Source organism: Brienomyrus brachyistius, chromosome 18 (genome assembly GCF_023856365.1).
Source record: "Brienomyrus brachyistius isolate T26 chromosome 18, BBRACH_0.4, whole genome shotgun sequence".
In the NCBI taxonomy this organism is placed as follows: domain Eukaryota; kingdom Metazoa; phylum Chordata; class Actinopteri; order Osteoglossiformes; family Mormyridae; genus Brienomyrus; species Brienomyrus brachyistius.
In genome coordinates, this window is record NC_064550.1 from 15733629 (window position 1) to 15744378 (window position 10750).

Below are 10750 nucleotides of genomic sequence, written 5' to 3' on the forward strand. Positions count from 1 at the left end.
CAGCTCCGTCAGACAGTCCACATTTATGCTCCCCCCAGCTCCCTGCCAGACAGTCCACATTTTTGCTCCCCCCAGCTCCCTCAGACAGTCCACATTTATGCTCCCCCCAGCTCCCTGTCAGACAGTCCACATTTATGCTCCCCCCAGCTCCCTGTCAGAGTCCACATTTATGCTCCCCCCCAGCTCCCTGTCAGACAGTCCACATTTATGCTCCCCCCAGCTCCCTCTGACAGTCCACATTTATGCTCCCCCCAGCTCCCTCTGACAGTCCACATTTATGCTCCCCCTGCTCCCTCAGACAGTCCACATTTATGCTCCCCCCAGCTCCCTCTGACAGTCCACATTTATGCTCCCCCCAGCTCCCTCTGACAGTCCACATTTATGCTCCCCCCAGCTCCCTCAGACAGTCCACATTTTTGCTCCTCCTCAGCTGAGACAAAAACATGGACTGTCTGGGGGTCCCTGAGGACCAGGTTGGGAAACACTTATTTAGTACATTTTGGCGTATGCCCCCCACCCCAGACCTGAGAGCATAATGCAGTGTTTCCCAAACTGGTCCATGGAGACTCACTGACAGTGCATTTTGGTTTATTTTTTGGATCAGGCTGTTAAACGAGGAGGCGAGCTGAGCAAACAGTACTGACTGACTGTGACAAATCGTACCATGGGTGAGACTCTCTGCCTATTCACACAGTTATGGACTCACTGGGACTCAGACATCCAGGACCACAGGCTTGAAAATAGCTCCAGCCCTGCATGTGTTAGGGGCTCATGTGTTGCACCCGGTCCGATTCGGATTCCCCACACAGTTCAATGGACTGGCTGACTCTAAAATGCCCCTTGGAATATGTGTGAATGCCCCACAGTGACTTCCATGCCCTAAGCTTCCCGGAATTGGCTCTGCTGTATTTTATTTCAATAAGAGGTTACTGGAAATGGCCCAAAGGAGCATTTACTGAAATAACTTATGCCTGTTTAAAAGCTACGATATTCTGAGGAATGTAACCACCTGGTATAATGGATAAGAAGTATAGCAAATAGGTAATAATAACAGTAACAATAATAATAATAATTGTTATCATCATTATCATCTAAGTAATTGTATCACGTATATTGATGTTCTGAAACAGAAGCATCACCAGATACTTACTTACTGCCACCCAAGAGCTCCTGCCTGCTCTGGCATCACCAAGCAGCCACACAGCTTGGAGCGACCACTTATAATAAAGGTCCAACTGGGACCCTGTCGGAGAGCCATACGGACAGCAAGTCCGTCCTTCCCAGCTCTGCGGCGAAGGAAACAGCTGAGGTGGGAATCTGGGATTGAACCCCCACGAGGTCAGTGCCCGTCAGCTACTATGTGCATCCGGTTTAGCTTCTCCATCCCCCCTGTGAGAGATCTACGTAAGGGGCAGCATCAGCACAGCCTGATAATATGTGGAAAAGCACCTGAAGGTGAAACAGACACTAAATGCTTAAGTGCTCAGTCTCAGGGACGAGACCACAGTAACGGGGACTGGTTTCAACTCCCTTGACGTACATCTTCGCCCAGACGGCGTTGCGGTGAACAGCCCGTAGTGACTACTGATGTATCTCTGGTAGCATCACCAGTGATGCTGCACTCTCTCCGGGGGAGAGAATATGGGAAGAGAAAAAAATAATATTTAAAGCTGAAAAACTCTCACACAGCTGTGTTTTATTGTCTGTCAAAAGCTTAGGAAATGAGAACTGGCCTTACAGTCACGTGCGCCGTGGACAAACAGACACACATGTGGATCAGCATACACATAAACACGCTAACATGTATGAACAGGCAGACACACCATATACACACATAATGGACACACACCAAGGAGCAGGCCGACGGCTGGCAAGCTGCCATCAGGAAAACAGATGGAGAGCATGGTGTGCTGGAAGTCAGGAAGCGGGCGCCGGCCCTGGGCGCACCCCGCCTCGGCCCCCACCTGCTGATCCAACACCAACCTGTGGGAAATGGCCTACCAGAAGGAGCCCTGCAGTTTGGCATCGCCTGGGGACGAGGTGATTAAAAAACGACACCTTCACCTGCTTCGCGGTCACGCGTACCACGGGTCTCCATGGCGATGAAGGAACGCCAGGCCGGTCTGTACCGGATCGCACGTTGCTGGCGGCAGTGCTACAGCGTCACAGTAGGGTCATATGGGCTCGATTCCATATATCCCTCCAATGCTGTCAGGTGCACCCCCACTCCAAAACAAAGGCTTCGGCGACACAGTAACAGCCCCCCGGTCATCCAGTAGATACCTGCCTCCTCCGTGTCACTTCCTGGGTGAACTTCCTGCCGTAGCCCTGGTCACATACGGCCAGCAGGTGGTGTACTGTTTAAAGAATGGTAATCAATAATGGCTTTTGTGCTCTTGCACAGGATACGCAGCCCCAGCACTCTGCGAAAGGTGCACGTGTAAATGGTTGCAGATCTGAAAGCATGAGCTACACCTGGGTGCAACGGTCCAGCAGGTGCTCAGCATGTATCCATGGCTTGGATGCTGCCCTTCACCTCTCCATCATTCACAGGGCGTCCAGAGAGAGCTATTATGGGCTGTCACCAGGCGGTCCCATGAACCACACTGACGTTAAACCCCATGAGGAATTCCACAGCTGTGTGCCAACTCACAATAATGCCAACACATCTCCCACTAGCTGCTCAGCGAGAAGGATAATGGTACTACTGCATTTACTGGCAATGAGAACCCCAGCAGGAATAGATTCCATCCCACCAAAAGGGAACCCAAGATGCCTGTGAGCAACACTGACTCTCACTGTGAACACTCTCCTGGCTGCAAGTCCATCACTGGCCCGTAAAAGTTCACATCTCCTCAACAAATGGTTTGTCCCTCCAAATCCATGTAACTCATGGCACCAAACTTTCACTCCAAGGAAGTTGACAGGATATCACATGACTGAAGAGTCACATGGACAGCGACCACATCAAAGGTAAACATCTCCCATCTCCGAGTTTCCTCAGACCTACCTTAGCCTGGCCATCACCTTACCTGACCGTCTTACACCTGCCCGGCTGCTGGAGGTCTCCCAGGATGCAAAAGATGGAGAGAGACAAAAATAGAGGGAAAGAGGAGTGGAGAAGTGTGGTCTTGCCCAGTGGCACCTGGAGTTCCTGCTCACTCGCTCTCATGCGCACACTGAGAAGCTTAGAGGCTCTGTCCACCAGGAAGGGAGGGTGGAAAAGAGGAGGCAGAGAGGGAGAGAAAAAAAGAGAGAGAGAGGGAGAAAGTTAGTAGCAAAGAGATGCAGAGCAGGGAAGATAGTGAGAGAGCGGAGGAGGGATCAGGAGTGGGGGGGGGACTATTGGGACCCAGCAGAAAACACTGGAGCTCATTAGCCTCTCTTCTAATGAGACAGACAGGACAGTTACATCCATCTCCAGACGGTGCTAGCCTCCCTGGCTCCTGCATACTCCCCCCCCCCACAAGCCTTCACTCTCCTACAGTATCCTCCCAGCCATGCCCCTGTAATTAAGTAAATGGTGGACGGTGTGGCGGCACTGGACATATTTCATAGTGTAAGTCTTCTGGCAAGCTGCGTGTGCGTACGCATGCGCGTGTGGGACGGTGTCCGCACGACGGTGCGTTTCCTGTCGCCGTTTATCATTTTCTTTTGTCCGGAGAGATATTTGCAAGTTCATGTGGAACTTTCACCCATTTACTACGGAAATCCAGAACGCGTCAAAACAAATGTCCTCACTGCCATACCGCTATTGTTATTACTGTCATTATATTTGCTGAGCAAACATAAACTACTTTTTGTAACTGAAGCAATTTCACGAACATCGGTTACCGTAAAGACCAGGCGAAGAAACCACAGGCGCCGCCTTGTTTACTGTCACTTTGTCTGACCAAGTGACTAATTCGTGTAATGGTAGATAAGTGAGGAGTCCGTGGGGGTGTCATAATGACACGGTTGAACGCGAAAAAATATTAAATACTGACGCCATATTTTGCATTTTATCTTAACATCCTACGAGTTGCGATTTATTCCATCGTAGTTAATAAGCTAGGTAGGCTTCTGTATTACCTATAAGAGACGATCTATAACATCCTCTGGCCCGGAACAGCGCATTGCCGCTATCATTGTGTATAATCAGCGGATTTACACAGGCAATAAGACGGATTCCCCGTCAGCCTCTGATTTACTGCCGCTCGTTAGCACTGCAGCAGGCAGTACAAGGTCCGTGGCTGCAGAGCGGCGCTTCTGAGATCCATCAGCGTAATTAATAGCGGGAGCGCAGTCAGGCGCCGGCTGCACTCTGAAGATTGCGCTTCGACGGCTAGCGGCAAGTCCGATGGGGGCTGATCCAACCTTGGCTACGTGCATGGGGGAGAGAATCGCGGGGATTGTCCTTCACTCCGACTTTCCAGATTTTCACGGGTTTCTCCTAATAGCAGCTATACGCAGAAGTGCGTTTCTGCGTCGTCTGGGAAACAGACATAAGATACCGCAATATAAAATATTAAATATGAAATCATTGTTTTAGTGGTTTTTTGTCTAATGAGCAACTAGGAGAAGTAACCAAAATAAGTTGGAAATAAGTGGGGAAAAAATCAATTGGAAGTGGCGAATAACACTGGATAAAAATACGCAAGCGACAGGAACCATTAACCTTTTGATCGGTTCGCTTCAGCCTTGAATTGGTTAAGGAACTGTCATGACCCATGTGAGGTGTTAACGTTGTCACACTAGTCACTTTAGATAAAGGGCTTGTAATAAAACGTGCATGGAAAATGTGGACAAGCCAGCGCAGGTGCGTGAAAAAGGGAGTTCGCAGCCCATGCATCTTAAAGGGCTGTGTGTTGGACTGTAAGAATAACATCGCATGAGAGTGCAGGTGTATGCCGGAGCCTGGGAAGCACAGCGCGGGACCACGTGTGCAGACCGCGGCTGCGGTACACGGTGCGGATAAAGCAGGCGGTCTGTGTGCGCCGCAGAAAAACAGGCGATAGGCAGCGAGGACGCGCCTGTTTGTGTGCGCGGCGATAACACACCTGTTCGGATGCAGCCCACCTGCGACGGGCTGATAAGCGCTTTCACCGCCATGAAGGGGCCTGAGAGAGAGAGAGCAAGACAGATACGGCAGACCCTCCCCCTCTCCTGCATATAAAACTTGCTTTGACGCTCCTTCCCGTTAACGTAAAATATAGCCGAGTCCCCAATTAAGACAATCGGTCAAGTAAGAGTGAGAATGTTTTAAAAGGTAATTAAACATTAAATATTATTTGGCACATGCATGGTCCACATTAGCTGGTTCCTCTTAGCAAATAAGAAAAATGGCAACTCTCGAGTTTATGGAGGGATAAGAGATATGAGCGTTACTGATGTTCTGATTTACAAGAATGTTCGCGTTATCGCGGCGTAATTGGAAAGTGTCTAAGTAGTCGTCGGTAATGTACGCCCAGATCCTCACATCTTACTCATCGACCTTCCTTAATAAAACATTAATTGCTTCTTTGGCTCGTCCCCAGGAAGAAAGATTTACTGCGCTCCGCGGTGCGTTCAATCCGGGAGTGCGATCGTTAATCTTAAAATATGTAATTTTCTTGTCCAGCCGGTGACATTCCTCTTTTCATGGCTCGTTCACTGTCCTATCCCGTAAATTACGCAGTACTTTCTTGGGTATTTTAGACATAACGAGTTCAGAACCGCCAAACTCAATCACATGCCAGCTTATCAGCAACTTACAATATAAGAACTTGTAATTTACAGTATTATCAGTGCTGGCGGTGTGGCGCTACGCAGAACCAGCACCCCCAGTTTTTTTGCTTCAGAGTACTGGCATCTCTCAGTATCTGCTGGTACCGAGTGACAAGGGGAGTACCGGTGCCTGGTGCCGAGTGACAAGGGGAGTACTGGCACCGAGTGACAAGGGGAGTACTGGCGCCGAGTGACAAGGGGAGTACTGGTGCCGAGTGACAAGGGGAGTACTGGCGCCGAGTGACAAGGGGAGTACTGGCGCCGAGCGACAAGGGGAGTACTGGCGCCGAGTGACAAGGGGAGTACTGGCGCCGAGTGACAAGGGGAGTATTGGCGCCGAATGACAAGGGGAGTACTGGCGCCGAATGACAAGGGGAGTACTGGCGCCGAGTGACAAGGGGAGTACTGGCGCCGAGTGACAAGGGGAGTACTGGCGCCGAGTGACAAGGGGAGTACCAGCGCCTGGTGCCGAGTGACAAGGGGAGTACTGGCGCCGAGTGACAAGGGGAGTACTGGCGCCGAGTGACAAGGGGAGTACTGGCGCCGAGTGACAAGGGGAGTACTGGCGCCGAGTGACAAGGGGAGTACTGGCGCCGAGTGACAAGGGGAGTACTGGCGCCGAGTGACAAGGGGAGTATTGGTGCCGAGTGACAAGGGGAGTACCAGCGCCTGGTGCCGAGTGACAAGGGGAGTACTGGTGCCGAATGACAAGGGGGAGTACCAGCGCCTGGTGCCGAGTGACAAGGGGAGTACTGGCGCCGAGTGACAAGGGGAGTACTGGCGCCGAGTGACAAGGGGAGTACTGGCGCCGAGTGACAAGGGGAGTACTGGCGCCGAGTGACAAGGGGAGTATTGGTGCCGAGTGACAAGGGGAGTACCAGCGCCTGGTGCCGAGTGACAAGGGGAGTACTGGTGCCGAATGACAAGGGGAGTACCAGCGCCTGGTGCCGAGTGACAAGGGGAATACTGGTGCCGAATGACAAGGGGAGTACTGGTGACAAGGGGAGTACTGGCGCCGAGTGACAAGGGGAGTACTGGCGCCGAGTGACAAGGGGAGTACTGGTGCCGAATGACAAGGGGAGTACTGGCGCCGAGTGACAAGGGGAGTACTGGTGCCGAATGACAAGGGGAGTACCAGCGCCTGGTGCCGAGTGACAAGGGGAGTACTGGTGCCGAATGACAAGGGGAGTACCAGCACCTGGTGCCGAGTGACAAGGGGAGTACTGGTGCCGAATGACAAGGGGAGTACCGGCGCCTGGTGCCGAGTAACAAGGGGAGTACTGGTGCCGAGTGACAAGGGGAGTACTGGTGACAAGGGGAGTACCGGCACCTGGTGCCGAGTAACAAGGGGAGTACCGACGCCTGTTTTTTCCCAGTTCAAGACAATTACAAGCCTCCTTTCACAGGGTCGCCGACTCTCCCGCATCTAGCGTGGCACTCATGCTTTTCCACATTCACGCAAGAAATTTATCAGCAAATCTAGATTATTCCATTATAAACCCAAAATTAGCTACATCAAAAATATCGGGGTAGTTTGCAAACCCTACCGATCATTTACCAGGTAATAAAACTGTTACATGCATGTAAATGTGCGTGCAGGCTGGTCTCGAATTGAAAATCTCACGCCAGCCAGCTGACCAAAGTTGGCAGCCATGCTTTCACTAGGAAAACAATACAGGCCAGGATATTTTAAAGCCATGATTTTGATACTTACTATTATCTTCAGACAAACAAAAACGCAGTTCAGCAGATCAGCGTATCCCGTTCGCATGAAAGGCTTCATTGCATTTCAACGAGACCTAATTTCTGGATTCCACACCAATGCAGTATTTACCACATGATGTCACTATGTTCATTTGCATTATCAAATTATATATAATCTGAGGACATTGATTGCGAAATGTCAACTATAGGAAACTTCAAAATAGGTAGATATCCTCTTGCCAGTGATACTGAACCGTATCTAAAGTTTAGAAGCTCACTGCGATGAACTGGCTGTTGGTACACTACTCTCTGTCGCTTTGCATTATATCAGTTATTTATCAGTTGTTTAGAACCACGCGTCATTCATTTACACGGTTAAAATGCTCTACATATACAAATACCCTACTCATACGAATACGAATATACGAATACGAATATACAAATTCCCAGGCTTCAAAAATACCCCGACCAAGACAAGACATTCTTGATTTTTTTTAATTATTAACTTTAAGAATAAGAGCGAGGAACAGTTTACTATTGAGCCGTCACCAAAATCCAGATTACAGGTCACCCATTGATCTCGCAAACATTTGTCCAACGTGATGCCCTGTTTCAGGAAGGACAGGGAACAAAGCAGAGGAACGTGGCTACAGCAGGGATGGTATTCTACAGAGTAGCGGAAAAAATTCATAATCCCAGAGCGCCAAAATACTAGACAGACTAAATTGCTGCAAACCAACAAAAGTATGAAAAACGTTGCAAATCTTGCCCCCATAACAAATGTCCCATAAGCAGTGATACAGGGAATATTAAAGCCAAGAGACATCAATGAGCAGAATGTGGGCAAACATGGGGCAGAAACCACAATACATACAGTGAAAATCAATTGTGTCAGCGAAACAACAAAAATAAAAAATGCTGCATTTCTACAGTGGCTAAGTCAAAGTCCAAATGTGAATCTTATAGGGAATCTGTGGCGAACTTTGAAATACTTTGAAAACTGCAGACAAGTGACATCCAGTCAAGCTGAGGGGGCTGGATCATGTCTGCAAGGACGAATGAGCGAAAATCACTCCTGAACTTTAAAAAATAAAATAAAATTGCACAGAAATTTAGTGGTAATGACTGTAAGTACTTCAGCAAGCAGCATCTTTCAGTTGTACCATTTAAAAAAAAAAAGATTCATTGACAAATGAAATAAAAATTTACAGTTAGACACTGAGTTTCAAATAGAAATACTGGCATGAAGGAAATATGTATGTTTAATTTGTAATTCAGGAAAATCTGGTAACTTGGAGGGGGGGGGGTTGAATATTTTTGAAAGCCACTATATATGCACACATACTCTCTTTGGGCAGCATTTGTTTCAAAAATATTATAACAACTTTAAACCAAATGAGGTCGGCGAGAAAAAAAAAGGCACTGCAGTTTGTACATAGCGGAGGCTGGGGGGGGGTGACGATAACATCTATGAGTTTACAGCAAGAGCAAACAACCGTCCACGGCACCGTCAGACTCAGGTGGGAGACATCTTCCTGAGGCGGGAAAAATTCATTCACATATCAGAGGCAGTACAATGTAGGTTTTATAATATTACTATGAAGATTTTCTTCTATGACTGCTTCAGTGTTCCCCTTAAACAGGTGAAGTTATTTTTATACCACACAGTTAATTGTGGGGGGTTCAGGCAGATTTTCTCAGATGTTAAAAAGCAGTAACAAGAGTTGTTCAATGAAAGAAGTGGAAAGGCTGCTCCTCTACTGCCAGACCTGAAGTAGAATCACAAACCATTTCCAGATGTGACTTAGTCACCTCTTCCTCCGCCTCAGTCTAACTGTCCTTGAGTCCTTTCCTGTGGGGCTCATCACAACGCAGGTGTAACTGGCGCTGAAATCCTTGGGCTTAACAACAGTCAACATCAGATCCTTCCGGACGACCACTGAATTGTTGACTGTGCTCTCACTGCAAGGCAGAAACATCTACTTGTGGATCTTCCTACACCATAGCCGATACAACATATGCACTTAAAAAGCCCACAGAGAAGGAGGAGAAGAGGGAGCCTCATGCTGCTCTTACCTCTCCTCACCTTCGGTGATCCTACCAGCAGGGTGCAGCAGCTCCACAAACGTATTATTTACCAACCAGTAAATGAGAGTGAAAACACCTGGGAATCCGGGATCTGCCTCACAAGACAAGTTCAGCGGCTTCCCTGCATACGATTTGAAAAACGAGTTACCTAATTTATCATCTCTGGACATGTTCAGGTACTGTACCAAAAACACAGTACAGAATACAATACAGAACAGGGTAGAACTAACGTCAAGTTGTATTGTATTGTATGTATGTATAAATAAGTATGGTAGACTTATAGCAATATGTAATATGTAAATAATCTAGAGCAATAATAAATGTGAAAAAAAATGTTAGTGAATATGGGATTGCAACTAATTACAAAGAAAACATGCAATTTACCAGGGCGGGGGTTGAATGTAGATTTTGTTAGTGCCTCAATTTTAGGAGGCCTCAAGTCTGGCAAAGAGGGAAAAAATATTTTGAGCATTATAAGTAAACACATTAAAGAATTTATATAGCTATTTATGCTGAAAAATACATACAATTTTTTTTTTCAGTACACCACAGACACCATCTACAACGAGTCCCTAAATGAACATGAATACTCCTTGGATGAGCTTCTCCATCATTACTGAACATCGTGTTGCAGATGACAACACCAATACCTTAGATCACACTGCAACTGTTGGGCACGAAGACACACGTACATACCTGGAGGAGTGTCAGCCGCAATATGGCAGCACAGGGTTCCCAATAGGGCAACGAGGAAAGCACTGATCACAGGCCCATGACAGCCGACTATGGAGAGATCGCATTACACTCTTGTAGCTCAGGTAACTAAGACACACGCATCTCTTCACGACAATTTTGGCTTTAGGTCTAAGAAAAGCTCATTTCAGTATCGAGCATGGCTTCCCTGTTCATTCACAATATTGTAAAATTTAATTGTAGCTTATAAATTCATTTTCAGTAAGAACTGACGAAGGAAACCCAAGGACGCATAGAATGCAGCCGAGCTGCATCGCAGCATACCTGTCAGCGCTGGCCGCTGCTGCTCCATGCTTCGACGGGCTGTCAGTTTCAGATGCACTCGAACTCAAAGAACATGCCGCTCTTTAAAGATCCTTCCCACTTTTAAACACACAACTCACGTGTGAATCATCAAATCGCAGACGTCACTACCGAGTGACACAAGACGTTCAAGAAACATTAGTATTGTGGTCACTCC

The 10750-nt window shown here is 48.0% G+C and overlaps 1 protein-coding gene across 2 annotated transcripts; it reads right to left on the reverse strand.

Annotated features, from left to right (window-relative positions):
- Positions 1-7928: 7928 nt before the first annotated feature.
- LOC125713218 (interleukin-18-binding protein-like) lies at positions 7929-10733 on the reverse strand. 2 transcript variants are annotated; one of them, XM_048984188.1, is made up of 6 exons: positions 10555-10733; positions 10234-10320; positions 9922-9978; positions 9526-9658; positions 9262-9411; positions 7929-8984 (listed from the first exon to the last, which is right to left on the reverse strand). In XM_048984188.1, the coding sequence occupies exons 1-6, from the start codon at positions 10580-10582 to the stop codon at positions 8966-8968; spliced, it is 474 nt and encodes a 157-aa protein (XP_048840145.1). In that variant the 5' UTR covers positions 10583-10733; the 3' UTR covers positions 7929-8965. The 2 variants fall into 2 exon arrangements, with proteins under 2 accessions (XP_048840145.1, XP_048840146.1); XM_048984189.1 differs by having other exon boundaries at positions 8941-8984; positions 9238-9411.
- Positions 10734-10750: the final 17 nt, after the last annotated feature.

Bases quoted from the DNA above. Each gene is read 5' to 3' on its own strand.
- LOC125713218 (XM_048984188.1), bottom strand. From the start codon at position 10,582: ATGGAGCAGCAGCGGCCAGCGCTGACAG. The intron at 10,321-10,554 runs GTATGCTGCGAT...ATCTCTCCATAG, and splicing joins GCAGCGGCCAGCGCTGACAG to TCGGCTGTCATGGGCCTGTG. The intron at 9,979-10,233 runs GTATGTACGTGT...CCTCTTTGCCAG, and splicing joins TGCGGCTGACACTCCTCCAG to ACTTGAGGCCTCCTAAAATT.